This window comes from Mustela lutreola, chromosome 12 (genome assembly GCF_030435805.1).
Source record: "Mustela lutreola isolate mMusLut2 chromosome 12, mMusLut2.pri, whole genome shotgun sequence".
Taxonomy (NCBI): Eukaryota; Metazoa; Chordata; class Mammalia; order Carnivora; family Mustelidae; genus Mustela; species Mustela lutreola.
Genome location: NC_081301.1, coordinates 37,513,988 through 37,539,473, shown reverse-complemented (window position 1 = coordinate 37,539,473; position 25,486 = coordinate 37,513,988). Strand labels below are relative to the sequence as shown.

The window sequence follows — 25,486 nt, the reverse complement described above, 5'->3', positions numbered from 1 at the left end:
TCCCCCTAATCATTTCAGTACCTAATAGATATTTTATTTAAGGTCCTTAGTTTGTTTGTTTGTTTGTTTTTAAGATTTTATTTATTTATTTGACAGAGAGAGACCACAAGTAGGCAGAGAGGCAGGCAGAGAGAGAGAGGAGGAAGCAGGCTCCCTGCTGAGCAGAGAGCCTGATGCAGGACTCGATCCCAGGACCCTGAGATCATAACCTGAGCCGAAGGCAGCGACCCAACCCACTGAGCCACCCAGGCGCCCCAGGTCCTTAGTTTTTCTTTCTTTGCATATCTGTCTTTTCAGTTAGACTGTAGCCATTCAGGGGTAGGATTAGTGTTATAAATATCTTTGTTTCCTACCTCCTATATTTGGTATCTGGCAACATGATTGGTGTTCAGTAATACGTTGAATGATTGAGTAAATGAAAATATTAACATAAATGTTCAGGGATCCAAATAACTAAAAATAGATGTCTAATGAGTTCATTGATATCATTGAGGTTACAGTTAGGAATAGCCTGAGCATTTTAGGAAAGGCATATGTATAGAAACTATTTCAGAGGTATTTGTGCTTTTGAGTTTGTAGGTTGGTCAAGAAAGATAAAGGGAGTTGCCTGAGAAAGAGTCTCTCAGAGTTTAAATTACTTCTCTAACAAATACACTTCAGAATACCAACCAATCGTTAACTATTATCCAACTCATCTTCTTCCACTGTTGATATATAAAACAAAATTGTGGCCTTTCAGATTTATTTCTTGACATAGCCATATACCAGTCAAATTTAAAACTGTACTTCATGAATAAATTGTAAAGGGTAAACTTGAGATATTTAAAACTAGACTGTGCGTGTGTGTATATGAACTTGGTTAAAGGTTATACTCTATTTAGTACATTTATTTTTTTAAATTTTTTTATTTGTCAGAGAGCAAGCGAGAGCGAGCACAGGCAGACAGAGTGGAAGGCAGAGTCAGAGGGAGAAGCAGGCTCCCCACGGAGCAAGGAGCCCAATGCGGGACTTGATCCCAGGACGCTGGGATCATGACCCGAGCCGAAGGCAGCTGCCTAACCAACTGAGCCACCCAGGCGTCCCTATTTAGTACATTTATTTAACAGCTTCAGAGATCAGTGGATAAGGGGCACCTGGGTGGTACAGTTGGTTGGGTGTCTGCCTTTAGCTCGGGTCATGATTTCATTAACTTACTTACTTAGTTTATTTTGTTTTCATTCCTTAGCGCAACAGTGGTGAAATATCTTCTGGGTAATAAAGAACTGGGCAACTAACTTTGGGTGCTAGGTGTAAGGAACTATTCCATTTTTACAGGTTAAACAGATATAGATATTATGACTTAGCAAAAGCTTATTGATAACTAGGAAAATATTTCTGCAGAAAGAACCAGGTACTTGTATATGCAATGTATAATTTGCAAAATAAAGATGTTTCAGAGTGTCATATTCCACATGTGACCCACAAGATCCTCTAAGGATATCAGATTTCCAAAGGAATATTTAGCTATAGTTCATACATTTCATATTTATATATTTTGGAAAGAAAAATATACTATACTTTTCTATTACAGTAAAAATAGGTAAAAATTATTAATTGAAGATTAAGATGACCCACTGTGTCTTTTTGTTAAACATTTTCTATATTAATTTGTATATTTTATCCAGGCCTTTGAGTTTATTATTCCAAATGTCGGTTTTCTTTTTTTCTTTTTTTTTTTTTCAAATGTCGGTTTTCTTTTCTTTTCCTTTTTTAAAGATTTTGCTTAATTATTTTATTTATTTATTTGACACAGAGAGAGAGAGATCACATGTAGGCAGAGAGCCAGGCAGAGAGAGAGGGGGAAGCAGGCTTCCTGCTGAGCAGAGAGCCCGATGTGGACTCCATCCTGGGACCCTGAGAGCATGACCTGAGCCAAAGTCAGAGGCTCAACCCACTGAGCCACCCAGGCGCCCCTACTTAATTATTTTAGATAGAGAGTGAGAGTGTGCGTGCGTGAGAGGGAGCAGGGGGACGGACAGATGGGGAGGGACAGATGGAGAGGGAGAGAATCTGAAGCAGATGGGGAGGGACAGATGGAGAGGGAGAGAATCTGTGCTGAGCACAGATCCCTATGCAGGGCTTGATCCCTCTGGGATCATGACCTGAACCCAAGTGAAGAGTCAGGCATTTAGCCAACTGAGCCACCCAGGGGCCTCTCACATGTCAGTTTTCATTGCAAAGCAGATATATAAAAATGTGTAGAGAAGTCATGAATAAAAATCTTTTTAACTTATAAAAGTAATGTATGTTCATGTATCAGTCATCTAGAAATTAGGCTTTATTTCTACCACTACTCTAGTCCCCAGAGATAACCATTGTCAATAGTGAGAAATACATCTTTAAAGTCTTTTTCTTTTTCTTTTTTTAATGATTTTATTTATTTATTTGATAGACAGAGATCACAAGTAGGTAGAGAGGCAGGCAGAGAGGAGGAGGAAGCAGGCTCCCTGCTGAGCAGAGAGCCCAATGTGGGGCTCGATCCCAAGACCCTGAGATCATGATCTGAGCCAAAGGCAGACGCTTAACCCTCTGACCCCCCCAGGCGCCCCTTTAAAGTCTTTTTCAATGTATTATATACATATATATAATTCTCAAATATACACACATTATTTTTTACATTATATATGGTATGTATTATTTATTTCTTAAAGATGTATTTATTTTAGAGAGAGAGGGAAAAGATAATCTCAAGCAGACTGCCCACTGAGTGCAGAGCCCAATGTGGGGCTCAGTCTCATGACCCTGATGCATGAATCAAAACCAAGAGTTGGACACTTAACCAACTGAGCCACCCAAGCGCCCCATGATATATATTATTTCTAAGTAGCATCAACCTGTGTACTGTCATTTACGTTTTTTACTTAATATATTCTGGGTATCTTTTTCTCTTGGTGTATATTGGTCTATTACATCTTTTATAATAGCTACAGAACAATGTATCAGAGGAGTAGACCACTCTTTAGTATTTGAACCAAATACACAAATCTGAGTTTTTTACTTGCTTAAGAGCTTTACTGGCCAATCACAGTCTGTCCAAGTAGAGCAAACTACTGATAACTTACATGGTTTTGAGAAGTATAAAGTTTAGGGCTTAGTTTATTTTTTGCAGCCATGGTGGGTTGGCATCAACAGTGGAAGAGGATGAGTTGGATAAGACAGTTAACGATTGGTTGGTATTCTGAAGTGTATTTGTTGAAGTGTGCCCTGTTGGCTGGCTTTCAGAAGCAAAGGCCTGTCACTGACAGGTTGGCTTGTAAAAACATAGTCATCAAGACAAGTTGTTTTTATCTGGGTTTAAAATTAGTTCTTGTTGTTCCATACCTGTACAAATGTCAGGTATTGATAAAACAATTTAAAACTGTCTAGGGGCTATTTTAGTATGGCTATGGAATAATCAGTCTTTTGCTATTGGTATATGAACTTTTTATTCTTGGTGAGATCAAGGATTGTCCAGATCTTTAACAGTGTTGTTGATTCTTCCTAAAGCTAAGGTTTGGGGTCACCTGGATTGGCTCAGTTGGTTCATCCTCTGTCTTTGGCTCAGGTCATGATCCCAGGGTCCTGGGATTGAGCGCAGTGTAGGGCTCCCTGCTCAGTGTGGAGTCTGCTTCTCCTTTTCCCTCTGCTGCTCCCCCTGCTTGTATGCTCTCTCTCTCAAATAAATAAATAAAATCTTTAAAAAATGATAATAAAAAAAAAAGATAAGGTTTGACCTTTTTCTCTTTGAAACTGAAGTCTGATTTTCAATTCCAGTGCCAGAGGAAGGGAAGCAGGCTCCCTGCTGAGCAGAGAGCCCGATGCGGGGCTTGATCCCAGGACCCTGAGATCATGACCTGAGCCGAAGGCAGCGGCTTAACCCACTGGGCCACCCAGGCGCCCATCAGTCAACAAAACTCTTAAATATCTTTATGGTTTAGCCACTGTCCTAATGCATTTTACAACCATTAACTCATTGAATCCTCAAAACAAGCTTAATAAGTGCTATAAACCTGATTCTGCAGATGAGGAAACAGATACAAGTTAATTGTCTTGCTTGAGATAATAGCTCATGAGTGGCAGAGTTGGGAGTCAAACCCAGGCAGTCTAGCTTCTTGAGTGGATATCCTTAACCATCACTCTTCTGTGCTGCTGCTTTTTTTTTCTTTTTTCTTTTTTCTTTTCTTTCTTTCTTTTTTTTTTTTTTTTAAGTAGACTCCACATCCAGTTTGGAGCCCAAACAGGGACCTGAACTCATGACCCTGAGATCAAGACCTGAGCTGAAACCAAGAGTCAGACTCTCATCTGACTGAGCCACCCAGGCTCCCCTTCCATGCTGCTTTTCATATTGTTGCATATCATATGTTCTTTATAAATTTTCATGCAACTGGGGATGCCTGGGTGATGCTCAGGTCATGATCTCGGGGTCCTGGGATTGAGTCCCATGTTGGGCTCCTCGCTCAGTAGGAGTCTGCTTCTCCCTCTCTCCCTGTCCCTACCATCCATCCCCTTTCATGGTCTCTCTCGCTCACTCTCTCAAATAAATAAAATTAAAATTTTTTTTTCATGCAACTATACCTAGTTACTCTGCAAAAATTTCTTTTAATATATTTAGTAGTCTAGGAAGACATTTTGGGAGACTGAAACATTTGGCTACATGGTCAATTTTAAATTTTATTGATTATTTGTTTCTAGAATGGACAATCTAATTTCCCCCATAAAAATGTGATAGAGGAGGTTACATTTTCAACTTACTGTGAAATTCCCAGCTTATTAATGGAGTTTTCACAGTCTTACCAGATATTGATTATATAGCTATATAATCATTAGTAAAACTTTCTAAAGTACAAACAGATTTTGGAGATGAGATTGATTAAATGGACAAGATAAAAGGGTGTCTGGGTGGCTCAGTTAGTTCCCTTGGCTCAGGTCATGATCCTGCCATCCTGGGATCAAGTCCTACATCTGACTCCCTGCTTGGTGGGGAGTCTGCCTGTCCATCTGTAATTCCTCTCTGCTCATGATCTCTCCCTCTCTCTCTCAAATAAATAAATAAAATATTTTTTAAAAAATGGACAAGATAGGAGAAGTCTCCTAACTTACCTCTTTTATTCTGTCCAGCCTACCTTTTCAGGGCTTTTCAGAGTTGTTTTTCTAAAATATACATCTTGCTGTTATTTTAATTAAATACTATTCTCTATTATATATCTACTATTATCACCTAAACAAAGCTTCAACCTATCTTCATTCAGTCTTGTTTTATCTCTTGTAGTTACAGCATGCATCCCACTAGCCATACCCATCTATATCCTTATATCCTTAACTGTCACTCTTTTTTTTTTTAAAGATTTTATTTATTTATTTGACAGACAGAGATTATAGGTAGAGAGAGAGAGGGAAGGGAAAGCAGGCTCACTGCTGAGCAGAGAGCCCGACGCGGGGCTCAATCCCAGGACCCCGAGATCATGACCTGAGCCCAAGGCAGAGGCTTTAACCCACTGAGCCACCCAGGAGCCCAGCTGTCACTCTTTGCACCACATTTATTCAGGCTTTTTCCTCTGCTTGTATCTATCAGAGAACTACTCAGGCAACACCTAACCCCAGTACCAGTACATAGCAGCACTCAGTAAAGGTTGAACAAGTGAAGTCTTTTCTGTTTTTGTTCAGCAGACTAAATCACTTTTCTTTACATAAGAACATATTGTTGGGGCGCCTAGAGCCCCGTGTGGGCTCTCTGCTTAGCAGGGAGTCCACTTCCTCCCCTCTCTCTGCCCGCCTCTCTGCCTACTTGTGATCTCTCTCTCTGTCAAATAAATAAATAAAATCTTAAAAACAAACAACATACTGTTAAGTGTTATAACATGATTCTTTCTTAGATGGATTTTGGGGTGGGGTGTGGGTGAGATTATTTTCACCTCTACGTCCTCAGTATCCAACCTGAAAATGCTGAATAAGATTTTGAATGAATAATGAGAAAATAGGCTTATTTACATTTTAACTTTCAAGAACCGATTTGGGATCTTACTACTTTTGGTGGGAGGCAGTCCAAGATATATGTATGTTTGTTTTTGCTCACCTACTGCTGCTTGGTCATTTGAAAACCAGCACATGATTTCTTATTTAATACTTCTTAGCTGTAGTTTGAGAATATCCTAAACATTATCTTTTTGAGTCCCAGTGAATATTCCAGAATTTTCCTGACCTTGGATCTTAGGAATCTTCAGGAACAGAAAATGTTTAAGGCAGAGAATAGAAGCTGAACTTAAGAGTGATCAAACTGCCCCCCTTCACACCATACCTTTTATGCTGTCTGTGGAGAGACTGTTCTGTAAAGGAAGCAGTTGTGAACATCTTTATCTATTCTCTTCTCTCAAGTACCAGGAATGCATGACTGTGTAACTAGTTTAGCTGTTGTACTTCCTTAAGATTTCAGAGCTAATCAGAAAGGGTTTTATTTAGCCCTGTTTTGCTCATTCATGAATGCTGAGCTCTAGGATCAAGACAAATAGAAAAATTTTAAAAGCATATAATACAAAATAGCCAGGGAGAAGCATCTAGATTTCTATACTTATTTTTGCTACTTCAGTGCTTTCAATGTAAGAATTTTGTTCTCATTTAATTGCTGATTCTAAGTTTAAGCTCAAGTTGAGTATTTCGGTAGCACTGAGAACAGGTGATATAACTTGTCCTGTTACAGAGTGAAAAACCATTCAGTAATACAAATTTGGGCAAAATGTATTGGCAATTGGCTCCTTGGTCTTTTATTTATTTATTTATTTATTTATTTTTTAACTTACTGCCCTGTGTGGGACTTGATCCTACGACCATGACCCAAGCCTCAGATAGAGGCCTAACTGGTGGCGCCACCCAGGTGCCCAGCTCCTTGGTCTTTTAATGAACTCCCAGTAAAAGAGCACTTGAAATTTTTGGACCCCACTTAGCATTTTGGGAAGATTTTACTCTATTTTTAAAGTCTCTCTGGTTGGCCTGCTAAATTTAAAAGCAAATACTAAGTTTTGCTATAAATGTTATCTGGGATTCTGGTTATGTAGATAGAGCTGCAGGAAAATGGGTTACCTAAGTACCTTGGCTTATCTTTCTTATTTATGTATGCTAAAAATTTCTGACCAAGAATTCCTTAAGGCATTTATAGGAAACATTTTTAAGAACTTTTTTTTTGTGGTATTTATAATTTGTAAAGCTTTCGTATATAGTATCATATATTGTTTGAGGTATTTTATTGTTCCAAAGTGCTGTGTTACTTTATTGTCAATTTCAGTTGTTCATTGCAAGTATATAGAAATAGTTATTTTTGTATATTATTAACACTGCATTCTGCTACCTTCCTAAACTCATATATTTGCTCTAGGAGCTTTTTTATAAATTCTTTGGAATTTTCTTCATAGATAGTTGTCATCTGTGAATAGAGATGGTTTTAGTTCTTCATTTGTAATCTGTATGTCCTTTATTTCCTTTCTTTATTGCATGGGCTAAGACCTCATTTCAGTGTTGAATAAGAGTGATAGGAGTGGACATCCTTGCATTACTTCTCATCTCAGAGGGGGGCGCATTCAGTCTTTCACCATTAGGTGTAATGTTATCTGTAGGGTTTTGTAGATAACCTTTATCCGGTTAAAGAAATATCATATTTCTATGTTGCCGACAGGTTTTTTTTTTTTTTTAATCATGAATTAAGTGTTTACTTTTTCTTTTTTTTTTTTTTTAAAGATTTTATTTATTTATTTGACAGACAGAGAACACAAGTAGACAGAGGCAGGCAGATAGAGAGGAAGGGAAGCAGGCCCCCTGCTGAGCAGAGAGCCCGATATGGGACTCTATCCCAGGACCCTGAGATCATGACCCGAGCCGAAGGCAGCTGCTTAACCCACTGAGCCACCCAGGCGCCCAAGTGTTTACTTTTTCATATGCTTTGCCTGCACCTGTTGAGATGATCCTGTGTTTTTTCTTGCTTAATCTGTTAAATTAGACATTTTACACAGTGTAAAATGATATACGGTTTTAAAATGTTGAACCAGTCTTGAATTTCTGTGATAAGACACACTTGGTCATGATTTGTTATTCTTTTTTATATATTGCTGGATTCCATTTGTAAGTACTTTGTTGAGATTTTTTATATCTTTGTTCATAAAGGATATTGGTTTGTAGTTTAATTTTTTAAAATGTGTTTGTCTGGTTTCTGTATCAGACAGATATTCTGTATCTGCTAGTCTCATAGGATGAATTGGAAATTATTTCCCCTTACTGCATTTCCTATAAGAATTTATTTAAATTAGTGTTATTGCTTCCTTAAATACTAGATAGAATTTGCCATTAATGCTGTCTGGCTCAGGAGACTTCTTTCTGTAAAGATTTAAATAAAATTAAAATTTTAAAAAGCTTTTATTTTTAAGTAATCTTTGCACCCAGTGTGGGGCTTAAACCCACAACCCTGTGATCAAGAGTCATATACTCTACCAACTGAGTCAGGTACCCCAAAATTCAGTTTCTTAATAGGTATGGGACCATTCAGGTTATATATTTCATCTTAAGTAGGTTTGGTACTTTGTGTTTTTGAATTATTTGTCTATTTCATAGAATTTGTTGAATTTTGTGAGCATAAAGTTACATATAATATTTTCTCATCGTTCTTTTAATATTGGTAGGATTAGTAGTGCTGTCACCTGTTCTGGTCTTAATACTTGTATTTATACACTCTATTTTTTATTGGTTTGACTAGGGATTTGTCAGTTTTCTTGACCTTTCAGAGATCTAGCTTCTGGTTCTATTAATGTCTCTGGTTGATTTCACGTTTTTCAATTCCAATGAGTTCTACTTTTATCTTAATTCAGTTTTTTTTCTGCTAACATTTGGTTTAATTTCTTCGTTTTCTAAATTTTGTTAAGCAGAAGTTTACATCATTGAATTGAGGACATTCACCTTTTATTTTAAATTATTATTGAAGTGTCATTGAATACAATATTGTATTAGTTTCATCTGTACAAGGTAGGGATTCAACATCTATATACATTACAAAGTGATAACCACAGTAAGTCCAGCTACCATCTGTTGCTGTACAAAAGTGTTACAGTATTATTAACTATATTCCCTATGTTGTACATTGTACCCCCATGTTTTATTTATTTAATTTAGTTAATTTATTAAGATTTTATTTACTCAATTGAGAGAGAGAGAGAGAGATCTCAAGATACACAGCAAGAGAGGGAATACAAGCAGGATAATGGGAGAGGGAGAAACAGGCTTCCTGCTGAGCAGGGAGTCCAATGTGGGGCTTGATCCCAGGACCCTGGGATCATAACTTGACTTGAAGGCAGACACTTAGTGACTGAGCCACCCTGGTGTCCCTGTCTTATTTATTTACTTATTTTATTAATTTTTTTTTTAAGATTTTATTTATTTATTTATTTATTTATTTTTTAAAGATTTTATTTATTTATTTGACAGAGAGAAATCACAAGTAGATGGAGAGGCAGGCAGAGAGAGAGAGAGAGGGAAGCAGGCTCTCAGCAGAGAGCCCGATGTGGGACTCGATCCCAGGACTCTGAGATCATGACCTGAGCCGAAGGCAGCGGCTTAACCCACTGAGCCACCCAGGCGCCCCTAAGATTTTATTTATTTATTTGACAGGCAGAGATCACAAGTAGCCAGAGAGGCAGGCAGAGAGAGAGGAGAAAGCAGGCTCCCGGCTGAGCAGAGAGCCAGATGGGGGGCTTGATCCCAGGACCCTGGGATCATGACCTGAGCCGAAGGCAGAGGCTTTAACCCACTGAGCCACCCAGGCACCCTGTCTTATTTATTTTTAACTGGAGATTTGTTCTTTTAATCCATTTCCCTTATGTTGTCTGCTGCCTCCTTCCCTTCTGACAACCACTAGATTGTTCTTTTTCTTTATGAATCTGTTTCTCTGTTTGTTTTTTAGATTCCACATGTAAGTGAAATAATTCAGTTTTTGCCTTTCTTTGCCTGACTTATTTCACTTAGCATAATACCTTCTAGGTATTGTCCATGTTGTTGCAAATGGCAAGATTTTGTTCCTTTTTTTATAGTTGAGTAATTCTTCATTGTGTATATATATATACACCACATTTTCTTTATCCATTCATCTGTCTAAAGACACTTAAGTTGCTTCTGTATCTTGGCTTTTGTAAATAATGCTGCATTGAACATGGGTGTGCATATACCTTTTTGAATTAGTATTTTCATTTTCTTCAGATAAATACCCAGAAGTGGGATTGCTTGATCATATAGTAGTTCTATTTTTAATTTTTTGAGGGACCTTCATACTGCTTTCCATAGTGGCTGCACCATTTTGCATTCCACCAAGAGTGGCCAAGCGTTCCCTTTTCTCCATATCCTTACCAACACTTGTTATTTTTCTTTTTGATGTTGATCATTCTGACAGGTATGAGGTGATAATCTCTTTGTGGGCTTGATTTGCATTTCCCTGATGATTAGTGATGTTGACTCTTCATGTGTCTGTTGGCCATCTTTATGTCTTTGGAGAAATGTGTGTTCCGGGTCCTCTGCCCATTTTTTAATTGGATTGTTTGCTTTTTTTGATAATGAGTTGTGTGAGTTCTTTATTTTGGATATTACCCTTTTATACCACTTGCAAATACCTTCTGTTTGGTAGGTTACCTGTTTGTTTTGTTTCTTTCACTATGTAAAAACTTTTTAGTTTGGTGTAGCCCCATTTGCTTATTTTTGCTTTTGTTTTCCTTTCCTGAGAAGATCGATCCCCCCCCCAAAATATTGCTCAGACAGATGTGTAAGAGTTTACTGCCTAAGTTTTCTAGAACCTCTAGGAGTTTTAGGTTTCCATTTTTTTTTTAAATTTTTAATTTTTAACATATAATGTATTATTAGCCCCAGGGGTAACAGGTATGTGAATTGTCAGGCTTACACACTTCACAGCACTCACCATAGCACATTAGGTATCCATTCTTAAAAACATTTAACTTTATATTCTCTTTGAGTTTTTTTGTAATATGGTAAAAGAAGGTGGTAATTTCATTTTTTTGCATGTAGTTGTCCAGTTTTCCAGCACCATTTTTTGAAGAGACTGTTCCTCATTGTATATTCTTGTCTTGTCAAAGATTAATTAACCATATAAGTTAAGTTTATAATTTAAACACTTATACACCATATAAGTGTGAGTTTATTTCTCGACTGTTCTGTTCTATTGATTTGTGTGTCTGCACTTGTGTTAGTACCATACTGTTTTGGTTACTATACCTTTTATTTTCGTGTAGTTTGAAATTAGGGAGTATGTGATGCTTCTGGCTTTTTTGTTCTTTCTCAAGATGGCTTGGGCTATTCAGGGTCCTTTGTGGTTTCATAGAAATTTTCAGATTATTCTAATTCTGTCAAAAGTGCCATTGGTACTTTGATAAGAATTGGGTTGAATCTGCAGATTGCTTTGGGACTATGGACGTCTTAACTGTATTCTTCCATGAGCACAGTATATATTTCCATTTGTTTGTGTCCTCTCCAGTTTCTTTCGTCAGTGTTTTTCTTATAGTTTTAAGAGTACAGGTCTTTCACCTCTTGGTTAAATTTATTCCTATGTATTTTATTGTTTTTGATACAATTGTGAATAGAATTGTTTTTCTTGGTTTCCTTTTTAAAAATTTTTAAAATTTAAATTCAATTAACATATAATGTATTATTTGTTTCAGAGATAGAGGTCAGTGATTCATCAGTCTATATGATACCCAGTGCTCTTTACATTGCTTGCCCTCCTCACTCTCCCATCACCCAGTTACCCCATCTCTCCCACTCTTTTCCCCTCCAGCAACCCTCAGTTTGTTTCCTGTGATTAAGAGTCTCTTACAGTTTGTCTCCCTCTAATAGAGTTGTCTTTTATTTTTTTCATCTCTTCACCTATGATCCTCTGTTTTGTTTTCTGAATTCCACATATCAGTGAGATCTGTGATAATTGTCTTTCTCTGATTGGCTTATTTTGCTTATTAGCATAACACCCTCTAATTCTATCCATGTCGTGTTTTTTTTTTTTTTTTTTAAATTTTCCATGTTGTATCTTTGATGGCTGAGTAGTGTTCCATTGTATGTGTGTATGTATACACACACACACACACACACACACACACATCTTTGTTATCCATTTATCTGTCGATGGACATCTGGCTCTTTCTGTAGTTTGGCTATTGTGGACATTGCTGCTGTGAACATTGGGCTGCACATGCCCCTTCGGATCACTACATTTGTATCTTTGGGGCAAATACCAAGTAGTGTAATTGCTCTATTGTCAACCTTTTGAGGAACCTCCGTACTGTTCTCCAGAGTGGCTGCACCAGCTTGTGTTCCCACCAACACTGTAAGAGGGTTCCTCTTTCTCTTCATCCTGGCCCACATCTATTGTTTCCTGACTTGTTAATTTTATTTATTTACTTATTTATAAGAAATATTTATTTATTTGACAGAGAGAGAGGAGGAAGCAGGCTCCCTGCTGAACAGAGAGCCCGATGCAGGGCTCGATCCCAGGACCCCAGGATCATGACCTGAGCTGAAGGCAGAGGCCTTAACCCACTGAGCCACCCAGGCACCACTGACTTGTTAATTTTAGCCATTAGCCATTCTGACTGTGTGAGGTAGTATCCATTTATGGCTTTGATTTCTATTCCCTGATGCCGACTGATGTTGAGCATTTTTTCATGTGTCTGTTGGCCATTTGGATGTCTTTGCAGAAATGTCTGTTCTTGTCTTCTGATCATTTCTTAACCAGATTATTTGTTCTTTGGGTGTCGAGTTTGATAAGTTCTATTTTTTTTTTTTTAAGATTTTATTTATTTATTTGACAGCGATCACAAGTAGCCAAGGAAGGCAGGCGGCAGAGAGAGAGGAGGAAACAGGCTCCCCGCTGAGCAGGGAGCCCGATGCGGGGCTCTATCTCAGGATGCTGGGATCATGACCTGAGCCAAAGGCAGAGGCTTAACCCACTGAGCCACCCGGGCGCCCCAGAGTTTGATAAGTTCTTGATAGATTTTGGATACTTACCCTTTATCAAATACGTCAGTTTCCAGTATCTTCTCCTTTTGGTTTTGTTGAGTTTCTTTTGCTGTGCAAAAGCTTTTAACTTGCCAAAATCTTAATAGTTCATTTTGCCTTTGTTTCCCTTGCCTTTGGAGAACTGTCTAGCAAGAAATTGCATGCGAGGTTGAAGAGGTTGCTTCCTCTGTTCTCAAGGATTTTGATGGCTTCCTGCCTCACATTTAGGTCTTTCATCCATTTTGAATCTGTTTTGTGTATGGTGTAAGAAAATGGTCCAGCTTCATTCCTTTGCATGTGGCTGTTCAATTTTCCCAGCACCCATTTGTTGAAGAGACTCCCCCTAACATTGGATATTCTTTCTAGCTCTGTGAGAGAATAGTTGACCATAGAGTTGAGGGTCCATTTATGGTTTCTCTTTTATGTTCCATTGATCTTTGTGTCTCTTTTTGTGCCACTACCATATTGTCTTGATTACAGCTTTGTAATATGGTTTAAAATCTGTGATTGTGATGCCACCAGCTTTGGTTTTCTTTTTCAACATTCCTGTGGCCATTTGGGGTCATTCCTTTGGCCATTTGGGGTCTTTTCTGGTTCCATACAAATTTTAGGATTATTTGTTCCACTGCTGTGAGAAAAGTTGATGGTATTTTGATAGGGATTACATTGAATGTATAGATTGCTCTACGTAGCAAATAACAATATTTGTTCTTCCAATCCATGAGCATGGAATCGTTTTCCATTTTCTTAGTTTCTTTTCTGACAGTTCATTAGCATATAGAACTGTAACTGATTTGTGTGTATTAATTTTATATTGCAACTTTACTGAATTGATTCTGATAGGTTTTTTTGGTGGAGTCTTTAGGGTTTTCTGTATATGGTATCATGTAATCTGCAAATAACGACAGTTTTACTTATTCTTTCCCAATTTGGATGTCCTCACCTTCTTCCTTTATCCTTCCCTCCCCCCTCTTTCCCTTTGTCCCTTTCTCTCTCTCTCTCTCTCTTTTTTTTTTAAGATTTTATTTATTTGTCACAGAGAGAGAGCGCAAGCCAGTGAGCCCGAGAACAAGCAGGGGTAGCAGCAGGTGGAGGAAAAAGCAGGCTCCCCTCTGAGCAAGAAGCCCAATGTAGAACTCAATCTCGGGGCCCTGGGATTATGACCCGAGCCAGGCATCTCTCTCTTTTCCTTTTCCTTTTCCTTTCCTTTTCCCTTTCCTATTGATGTGGATACAACCTCCAATACTATGTTGAATAAAAGTGTCAAGAGTGGGCATTCTTTTCTTGTTTCTCATCCTAGAGGAAAAGTTTACAGCTTTTCAGAATTAACTATGATGTTACCTGTGGCTTTGTTACATATGGCCTTTATTATGTTGTGATGTGTTCTCTTTCTACTTACTTGGTTAAGAGTTTTTATCATAAATGGGTGTTGAATTTCATGAAATGCTTTTTCTGCATCTTTTGAAATGAATATATCATTTGTCCTTCATTTTGTTAATGTGTATCCTTGTTGCTTGATTTGCAGATTTTTTTTTTTAAGATTTTATTTATTTGACAGACAGAGGTCACAAGCAGGCAGAAAGGCAGGCAGAGAGAGGGAGAGGAGGAAGCAGGCTCCCTGCAGAGCAGAGAGCCCAATGCGGGACTCGATCACAGGACCCTGAGATCTTGACCTGAGCCGAAGGCAGCGGCTTAACCCACCGAGCCACCCAGGTGCCCCGATTTGCAGATTTTTAACCATCCTTACATCCCCCCAATAAATCCACATTGATCATGATGTATATGATCCTTTCAATGTATTGTTGAATTTGCTTTGCTAACATTTTATTGCAGGTCTTTGCATCTGTGTTTGTGAGGGATATTGACCTATAATTTTCTCTCTTTTTTTTGTGCTGTCTCTGTCTGGTTTTGGTATTGGGATAATTCAGGCTTTGTAGAATGTATTTGGAAGCTTTCCTTCTATTTTTGGAATAGTTTGAAGAGAGTAGGTATTAACTCTAAAATGCTTGGTAGAATTTGCCTGTGAATCTACCTGGTTCTAGATATTTATTTTTTGGTAATTTTTTGATAACTGATTCAATTTCATTACTAGTAATGGTCTGTTCACATTTTTTCTTTCTTTAAAAGGTTTTATTTATTTATTTGACAGAGAGAGAGAGAGAGAGCACAAGTAGAGGAAGCAGCAGGCAGAGGGAGAAGCAGGCTTCCCATCAAGCAGGAAGCCCAATGCAGGGCTCAATCCCAGGACCCTGGGATCATGACCTGAGCTGAAGGTTGCCGCTTAATAACAACTGAGCCACCCACATGCCCCTATTCAGATTTTCTATTTCTTCCTGATTTAGTTTTGGAAGATTGTATGTTTCTAGGAGTTTATCCATTCCTTTTAGGTTCCCCAGTTTGTTGGCATATAATTATTTATAGTGGTCTCTTAAGATTGGCTTTCTGGGGGGCGCCTGGGTGGCTCAGTAGGTTAACCCTCTGCCTTAGGCTCAGGTCATGATCTCAGGGTCCTGGGATCGAGCCCCGCATCAGGCTCTCTGTTCAGTGGAGTGCCTGCTTCCCTTCCTCTCTCTCTGCCTGCCTCTCTGTCTACTTGTGATTTATGTCTGTCAAATAAATAAATAAAATCTTAAAAAAAAAAAAAAGATTGGCTTTCTGTGGTATTGGTTATAACTTCCCTTTCATTTCCGAATTTATTTGTGCCTTTTCTCTTTTAGATGCATCTGGCTAGAAGTTTATCAATTGTGTTCATCTTTTCAAAGAATAAGCTCTTAGTTTCATTGGTCTTTTTTTTTTTTTTTTAAGATTTTATTTATTTGACAGAGAGAGATCACAAGTAGGCAGAGAGGCAGGCAGAGAGAGAGGAGGAAGCAGGCTCTCGGCCAAGCAGAGAGCCTGATGCGGGACTTGATCCCAGGACCGTGAGATCATGACCTGACCCACTGAGCCACCCAGGCGCCCTTCATTGGTCTTTTTTATTGTTTTTTTAGTCTGTGTTTTACTTTCTTGCACTCTGATCTTTATTATTTCCTTCCTTTTACTAACCTCAGGTTTGTTTATTCTTCTGTTTCTAGTTCCATTAGGTGGAAGTTTAGATTGTTTATTTGAGATTTTTCTCGCTTCTTGAGATAAGTCTGTATTGCTATAAACTTCTCTCTTAGAACTGTTTTTGCTGTGTCTTTTTACCCATCCTAGTGGATTTGAAGTAGTATCTGATTATTCGTTTGATATGCATTTCCCTGAGGCTAATGATGTTGAGCATCTTTTCTTGTGCTTATTGGCCATTTGTTTATCTTTTCTGGGAAATGTTTATTCACAAGCTTTGCCTGTTTTTTTCAGTTGAGTTACAGGGTCCCCTTGTTCTTTGAAAGTAGAATGCTCCTAAGAAAACTTTTATAAGGGGTGCCTAGGTGGCTCAGTCACTTCTTCAGCTCAGATCATGATGTCAGGGTCCTGGGATCAGGCTTCACATCAGGCTTCCCTACTAAGAGGGGAGCCTGCTTCCCACTCTCCCTCTGCTGCTCCCCTGCTTGTGTACTCTGTCAAATAATAAATAAAATCTTTTTTTTTTTAAGATTTTATTTATTTATTTGAATGAAGAAATCACAGGTAGGCAGAGAGGCAGACAGAGAGAGAGGGAAGCAGGCTCCCTGCTGAGCAGAGAGCCTGATGCAGGGCTTGATCCCAGGACCCTGAGATCATGACCTGGGCCGAAGGCAGAGACTTTAACCCACTGAGCCACCCAGGCACCCTATAATAATAAATAAAATCTTAAGAAAAAACTTTATAAGCCAAAGTGTTTGGCTTATAAAAAATTTGAGTGTTTCTCAACCCCAAACATAACTTGTTAGGATTTTCTAATACCTTAGGGCTTATCTTGTTAACAGATACACAACGAAATCCAGGTAAAGCTCAGATGCTCAAAGACACAGTTCAAAGCTATGGTGGTGAGTTGCCAAAGGAGCTTGGCAGTGCTAAATTTGTTGCTCAGGATGTATGTCACTACTTCTATTAACAGCTTGCTGCAAAACAAACATTAAATTCCATTTTCACTTTTGTGTTTCTTTCACAGAAGTGAAAATCCTCTTCAATACATTTTTTTTTCTGTTCGTGACAACAGGTACTAATGTTCTTTTATGAAAGAAAAGTGGTGTGATCTGAACTTCTGGAAAAGCAAAGGATACCTGTATTCCTCTTTATTGTTTAGTTGTAAACATTCTTTTTCTTCAGATTTAATTTTTTTTTTTTTTTAAAAAGGATTTATTTATTTATTAGAGAAAGAGAACAAGAAAGGGAATGTAGCAGAGGGAGTAGGATTGGGAGAAAAAGGCTTCCTGCTGAGCAGGGAACCTGATGCAGGGCTTGATACCAGACCCTGGGATCATGACTTGAGTGGAAGGCAGATGCTTAATGACTTAATGCCTCTGATTTAAATATTTTTAAAGAGAGAGGGTGAGCCAGTGCAGGGCCAGGTTGTAGGGCGGGTGGCAGAAGGAGAAAGAGTCTCAAGCAGACCCCTGTTGAGTGCGCGGCCAGATGCAAGGCTCAAGCCCATGAGCCTGAGATCGTGAACTGAGGCGAAATCAAGAGTCGGATGCTTAGCTGACTGTGCCACCCAGGCGCCTCTAATTATAAACATTCCTTGCATATTCCAGATACGTATTCCTTACCAGAAAAATAATTCGAACATATTTTTTTTCATTTTGTGGGTGTTTTTTTTTCCCCCGTTTTCTTTATGGTGTGTGTCTTTTGTTCCTTCTCATATTCCTATATCGATGTATGTTACACCTTTTTGTAGTTGTCCCACAGTCCTTGGATATTCTGTTTTTTTTTTTTTCTTCTTCAGTCTTTGATCTCTCTGCTTTTCAGTTTTCATGAATTCTTTTGATCTAACCTCTAGCCCAGAGATTCTTTCCTCAGCTGTATCCTGTCTTAATAAGCGCATCATAGGCATTCTTCATTTTTGTTACAGTGTTTTTTAATCTCTAGCATTTCTCTTTAGTTCTTTCTTAGGACTTCCAACTCTCCGCTTACATTGGCTTACATTGGCTGTCTGTTTTTGTATGCTACCTACCTAATTCATTAATTATCAACTTTAGAATATTAATCAGAGTTTTAAATTCCCAGTCTGATAATTCCAAAATATGTGCCATATTTTTGGTTGTGATAATTATTCTATTTATTTCTTATATCTCTTTCTTGTATGCCTTGTGTTTTTTTTTTTTTGATAGCTGGATATGATATACCCGGATATAAGGAACTCTGTAAATAGGTCTTAGTAATACGTTGGTAAGGTGTTAGGGGAGAGGAGAGCATTCTCTACTCCTGTGTTTAGGGCACAGTCTTTCAGTGAGCCTTTTTTGCCTCTGGATTGTGAACTTACCACAAGAGTTTTTCAGTCTCTTTCTCTTTTTTCTTCTTGTCCAAATTTGTTCTTTTTCAAGACTGTTTGGACTATTCTGGGTCCCCTGAATTACCACCTTACATGAATTTTAGTACCAGCTTTTCCCTTTCTATAAGGAAGGAAGCTGGAAATTTCCGTTAAATCATGTTGAATTTGAAGATCAATTTGCGGAGGATTGCTATCTTAATAGTATTAAGTCTTGCAGTTCATGAATACACAGTTTCTTTCCATTTGTTTGGGTCTTTAATTTCTTTCAACAGTGTTTTGTATTTTACAGAGTGTAGGTTTTGTGCCACTTTTGTTAAGTTTTTTTTAAAGTATTGTTTTGATGCTATTGTATATAGTATTTTCTTCATTTCAGTTTATTTAGAATTATAATTGATACTGATCTATTGATCTTGTATCTTTCAACCTTGCTGAACTTGTTAACTTGTTCTAATAACTTTGAGTGGATTTGTTTGAATTTTTCTTTTAAAGATTTTATTTATTTATTTATTTGAGAGAGAATGAGTGAGAGAGAGCATGAGAGAGGAGAAGGTCAGAGGGAGAAGCAGACTCCCCCAGGAGCTGTGAGCCCTATGCGGGACTCTATCCTGGAAGTCCGGGATCATGACCTGATTGGAAGGCATTTGCTCAACCAACTGAGCCACCCAGGCGCCCTGTTTGAATGTTTTATATACAAGATCACGTCATCTGCAAATACATATAAACTTTACTTTCTTTCCGACCAAGATGCCTTTTGTTTCATTCCCTTGCTCAGTTGTCTTAGTATCTTCAGTGTAGTTTTGAACAGAAGTAGAGAAGAGAACAGACATCCATGTTTTGTTACTGAAATTAGGAGAAAAGCATTCAGTCTTTCACTGTTAAGTATGTTAGGGTTTTTTTTTTTTTTTTTAGATTTTATTTATTTGACAGAGATCACAAGTGGGCAGAGAGGCAGGCATAGAGAGAGTGAGAGAAGGAAGCAGGCTCCCTGCTGAGCAGAGAGCCCTACGTGGGACTCGATCCCAGGACCCTGAGATCATGACCCGAGCCGAAGGCAGCGGCTTAACCCACTGAGCCACCCAGGCGCCCTGTTAGTTAGAGTTTTTAAAATCAATATTCTTCATTAAATTGAGGAATTTACCTTGTATTCCCTTTTTGGGTATTTTAAATCATGAAGGGGTATTCAGTTTTTTAGTTATTCTCTTGTGATTGTCCTGGGGACTACAATCAACATCTTGTAACTATAGTAGATTACTTAATACCATCTTAATTTCAATAGTATACAAAAATTTTGCTTCTGGGCTTAAAGTTGGCTAACAGAACATGAAAAGATGTTCAGCATCACTAATCATCAGGGGAATGCAAACCAAAACCACAATGAGATATCATATCACCTCACCCCTGTCAAAATGACTAAAATCAAAGACACAAGAAAGAACAAGTGTTGGAGAGGTTATGGAGAAAAAGGAATCTTTGTGCACTGTTGATGGGAATGCAAACTGGTGCAGCCACTATGGAAAACACTATGGAGGTTCCTTAAAAAATTAAAAATGGGGCACCTGGGTGGCTCTGTTGGTTAGGCCTCTGTCTGCCTTTTGGCTCAGCTCAGGTCATGGTCTCAAGGTCCTGGGATTGAGCCCCAAGTAGCAGAGAGCCTACTTCTCCCTCTCCCTCTGCTTGTGCTCTCTCTCTGTCAAATAAATTAAAAAATCTTTTTTTTTTCTTTAAGATTTTATTTGTTTGACAGAGAGAGATACAGTGAGTGAGGGAACACAAGCAGGGAGTGAAAGAAGAAGCAAGCTCCCTGCCGAGCAGGGAACTAGATATGGGATTTGATCCCAGGATCCTGGGATCATGACCTGAGCCAAAGGCAGATGATTAACGACTGAGCCGCCCAGGTGCCCCAAATACATTCTATTTTATCACCATATGCTCCTGTAATTCCACCCCTGGGTATTTACCCAAAGACTATGAGAACACTAACTCAGAAAAAAATATATACCCCTGGGTTTATTGCAGTATTATTTAAACAGTAGCCATATGTGGAAGGAACCCATGTGTCCATGCAAGATGAATGGATATTAGAGAGTATGGGATGTGGTGCTTGGGTGGCTCAGTTGTTTAAGCATCTGCCTTTGGCTCAGGTCATGATCCCAGGGTCCTCCCTGCTCAGCGGGGAGCCTGCTTCTCCCTCCCTCTGCCTTTCTTTCCAGCGTGCTCTCTCTCTCTCTTCCAAAGAAAGAAATAAAAATCTTTTAAAAAGAGAGAGAATTTGTGTATATACATATACATGTGCACAAAAAAAGAATGTGGGGTATGTGCACACACGCGATGGAATATTACTTAAACTTAAGAAAGAATGAAACTTTCCATTTGTAACAACATGGATTGATCTAGAGGGTATAATGCTAAGTTAAATAAGTCAAAGAAGGACAAATACTATGTGATTTAACCCATATGAGGAATTTAAGAAACAAAGTAGGCTTTTAAATATAGAGAACAAACGTGGTTACCTGAGGTGGGCGTGGCTGGGTGAAATAAGGTGAAGGGAATTAAGAGTATATATACTTCTTGTGATGTGCATTGCGTAATATATAGAATTGTTGAATCATTGTGTTATATATATGAAACTAATATAACACTGTATGTTAATTATACTGGAATTAAAAAATAAAAATTTGAAAATTTTGCTTCTCTGATCTGATCCCTTCCCTTTAGCCACACAAATTATAGCTTGATACATTATGTGCCCATCAACAGATTTATAATTATTACAATTTGTAATTGTCTTTTAAATCAGATAGGAGAAAAAGTTATAAACCAAAAATATTTATAGTGTATGCTCATTATGAGTTCTTTGTTTTCATTTGTCTAGTAATGTCTTAATTCACCTTCATTTTTTGAGGAATAATTTTACTGGATATGGAAATTTTAGTTGATAAATTTTGTTCTTTTGGCACTGTTTTCTGGCTTCTGATTAGAAGTTATCTATCTTATTGAGGATACCTTGTGCATGATTGATTGTGTCGCTTGCTTTCAAGATAGTATTTGGCTTTCAGCAGTTTATTTATGATATATATATATATATATATATATATATATATATATATATGTGGATCTCTTCGAGTTTAGTCTCCTGGTAGTTGTTGAACTTCTTGTTTATGAGGCTTAATATCTTTCATTAAATTTGGATGTTTGGGGTCTTTATTTTGCCTGATTTTGGGGGCTGGGATTCCCAGTAATGCATATATTGGTTTCTGAGTCGTAGAGTTTTATTTCTTTAGATGGAGTAATCTAAATTGACCTACCTTCAGTTTCACAGATTCTTTTTTCATCTTATTCAGAGCTACTGTTCAGCCATCTAGCTTTTTGTTGTTGTTATTGTACTCTTGCACCCCACAAAATCTTATTTTTCTTTTTCCTCAAAAAACTGTTCAGTTTAATATTTGTAATTTCTCTTTATTGATTTTCACAGTGTGCTGAAATATCTTTTTTCTCATACTTCCTTAGTTCTTTAGCCATGGTTTCCTTTAATTCTTTAAACATTTAATTCAGCTGATTTAAGGGCTTCTCTGGTAAGTTCAGTATCTGGGCTTCCAGTTTCTTTTCCTTTTTTCTTTTCTTTTCTTTTTTTCTTTCCTTTTTTTTTTTTTTTAAGATTTTCATTTATTTATTCGACAGAGACACAAGGGGAGAGGGAACATAAGCAAGGACAGTGGGAGAGGGAACAGTGGGCTTCCAGTTTCTGTTGATTGGGTTTTTAATCCTTTTGTATGGGCCATAGTTTGTAAGGTTTTTTTTTTTTTTCCTCCCGTGTTCTATAGTAGTGTGTTGAAAACTAGATAGATATTTAAGTAATAAAATGAGGCAACAAGAATTTTTTTATTGCTGTTTATTGTTACTGTTTCCTTGCTTAATTAGTTTTCTGACCTGATTCTGTTTTGTCTATATTCTTGTTCTGCCTGTAAAGTCTCCACTTAGTTAGCTAAGTGATGAGCTAATGATTGAACAGCGATTTCCTTAGTTTGATTTGATTTCCTGGAACCAACAAGTTCCCTGGGCATTGTAGAGCAGCTGTGTGTGCATGTTGAAGCATGCCTTAACACTCACCTAGGCAGTTTTGAACTCTGCCTTAGCCTTTAGTTCCTCCTTGTGCAGATCCTTCAGGTTCAGGCAAAGATAATAGTTTTGGACCTTCTAATGAATTCTTAGGACTTTACTGAGCATGTGTATAGCCTGGGCATATGCATAGCACTGCATATGAGCCAGTCTTCTAGATTCTTAGGAATTTGTTAGAATTTTTCAAAGCCCTTATTAAATTTTTTGGTTAGTCTGTTGTTCAACCTAATAGGCAGCTTTGAAGTTCCGTATTTGTCTATCATTGTTGTCAACAAACACACTCAAGAAAATTATTTTCACGCCATCCAAGCTACAGATCAGGTCAAATATAGACAACCTTGCAAGTGAATTTTTCTAGAGAACCATTAAAAAGGTCAGATAAGTAACAATTCTTGGAGATTAAGGCTTTGAAGAAATTTCAGCACATTGTGGCTGCTTGTCTTCACTTTGAATGTAATTTGTTAGTTTTAAGGTTACCATAGCTCTGGAAGGCAGGCACGGGACTAGGGCAAGTTAAAACACCACAGTGTTCACTATTCTTATTGAGGGTCAGCTCTTTTTCTTAAATAGATGCTCTTTGAATTCCTAGAAACCTTTGGTTATTTTCTACATTCTGAAAATTCATTCTTAAAATTCTTGCCAATTTTCTCATTGCTTTTATTGAAGAAAGAAATTTTGTGTCTTGACATGCTATGTTGGTTTTAACTTATTTACTCCTAGCTTGTCTTTTCTGTCTCTTCCGCAGGCTCTTTTAGTATACTGTTAGATGAGGATCTTTTGGGGTTTTTCATATTTGAAGTATGGGATACTGCCAAGGACAGTCACTTCAGTTATTTATAATAGCAAAAGACTGAAAACAACCTTAAGTGTTTCAAAATATAGAAGTCGTTTTTTTAAATGATTTGTCTATATATTCACATAATGGAACATTACATAGTCACTAACAGCTATGTATTCAGAGACTGTTTTGTAGGAAAATGTATGATTATAGACAGGAGAAGAGTATAAAATGCAGTATATTTGAGTTTTTGAAAATAAGTTTTATAAGGAAATAAATGTGTACACACAAAAAAAAACTGCTGGAAGGAGCTGTATCAAAATAGTAGAGAAAGACAGTCTTTCAGAGAAAGACAGTTATCATACAATCTCACTGATATGTGGAATTTGAGAAACAAGACAGAGGATAATAGGCGAAGAGAGGGAAAAAATGAAATAAGACAAAACCAGAGGGAGACAAATCGTAAGACTATCTCAGGAAACAAACTGAAGGTTACTGGAGGGGAGGAGGGTGGGAGAGGTGGTGTGGTTGGGTGAGGGACATTGGGGAGGGTATGTGTTAAGGTGAGCACTATGTATTGTGTAAGACTAATGAATCACAGGTCTGTACCTCTGAAACAAATAATATATTTATGTTAATATATGTATTATATATAATACAGATGATATATATTATATTAATATATATTTATATATATGATATATTAATATATATTTATGTTAATAAAGGATAATGCATGATCAAAAATGGTAGCTTTTATTATTTCTGGGTGGTAGTTAGGTGAGTTAAAAATTATCTTTGTTCTATATTATGTACCCCATAAGGTGGTGGTAATTATTTTTGTGATGAAGTACAGTAAAATTAGTGTGACACACCTATACCTATACTGTTTTTCACTCATATGAGTTTAATTAAAAATTGTATGGCTTTTGAATTTTGGTGATTAACAAAAGCTCATATAAATATTTGAGGAGATGCTTTAAGAATGTGCTAATAATAACTCTGACATTGGGGCTAACAAAATACATATGAGCAGTTGTTAATCCTAAGAATCTACTCTGTAGAAAGGAGTTTTTTTTCACTGGGATATAATAAGGTGAATTATTAGGCAGATGAAAAACCTGTAGTCTGATTTATTAGCATTTCATTTTTTCTCTTTTCAGGCGCATATTAAATTTCCTATTGACTACCCATATTCACCACCTACCTTCAGATTCTTGACCAAAATGTGGCACCCCAACATTTATGAGGTAAGAGACATATGATGTGAATTTCTCTGAAGATAACACTTTTTAGATACAGTCCTTTAAAATAACCTTTATATCTCCATATGCTGTGGTTAGTCTGTAGCCACAAGGGAGTGTTCATGGTTCCCCACTTTTAGTAATCCCTAGTTTAATTATTCAAAATTGAGGGTAGTTTTATTTTACCAGTGTATGTTATATTTAACAATACAGTTTTAAACCTTTGTTCCTTATTGCTAAGATTATAAAGCCTATGTGTTAAAACTTGCATTTAAAAAAATTAGTATATAAAGTCATACAGATTAATTTGTGTACCTATCCTCTAGCATCACAGTAATGGTCACCTGTTGCTATGATCAGAAATTGAGCTTTTTAGGGGAATTTATCCCACATTTGAACCGGTCTGCTTTTAGGAATTGCTGCAGAACAGTTGAGAGTCTGTTTGAGAATGAATCCAAGGTGAGGTTCTTCTCTTGGAGAAATTCACAAGCCTGAGGGAATCATTTCTAGTTTTTTTGGTGAAATGTACTTAGCCTTGGGCTAATCTGTAAGGATGGTAGAATGATGCATTTTGTTTCTCAGGATACTTATGTCAGGATCCTATAAAATATCCTTAGAGTCTACTCCTTTACCATTCTGTAATATTTTTCATTGTAATGAGGTTCTGAGGTGGTTTCATTTTATTGAAGCTGTGGCCCAAACATAAAATTGCTTTTTAAAATTTACAGCCATTAGTCTTTTATTGGCCTGGTGTATATTGGGAAGCTCCTTTGCTCTAGAAACAGAGCAATGTCATCTTTGAATCACTTGTATGCAAGTGATGAAGAACTTTCTCTAGAGTCCTGAATTTGGATCTCCATCTGTATAGCACACTGGAGCAGCCTTAGTGTTTTTCATGACTTGCTTTTTCTTTGA

General features: G+C 37.4%; 1 protein-coding gene across 2 annotated transcripts in view; it reads left to right on the top strand.

Moving 5' to 3' along the window:
- Positions 1–25,486, top strand: part of UBE2R2 (ubiquitin conjugating enzyme E2 R2) — a 254,116-nt gene that overhangs the window by 60,914 nt on the left and 167,716 nt on the right. For both annotated transcript variants that reach the window (XR_009346421.1, XM_059142393.1), the window contains exon 2: positions 24,491–24,577. Coding sequence is in view for 1 of the 2 variants with exons in the window: in XM_059142393.1 (XP_058998376.1) it covers positions 24,491–24,577 (87 nt within the window). In the remaining variant the exon portion in view is untranslated. The remainder of the gene's footprint in view (positions 1–24,490; positions 24,578–25,486) is intronic.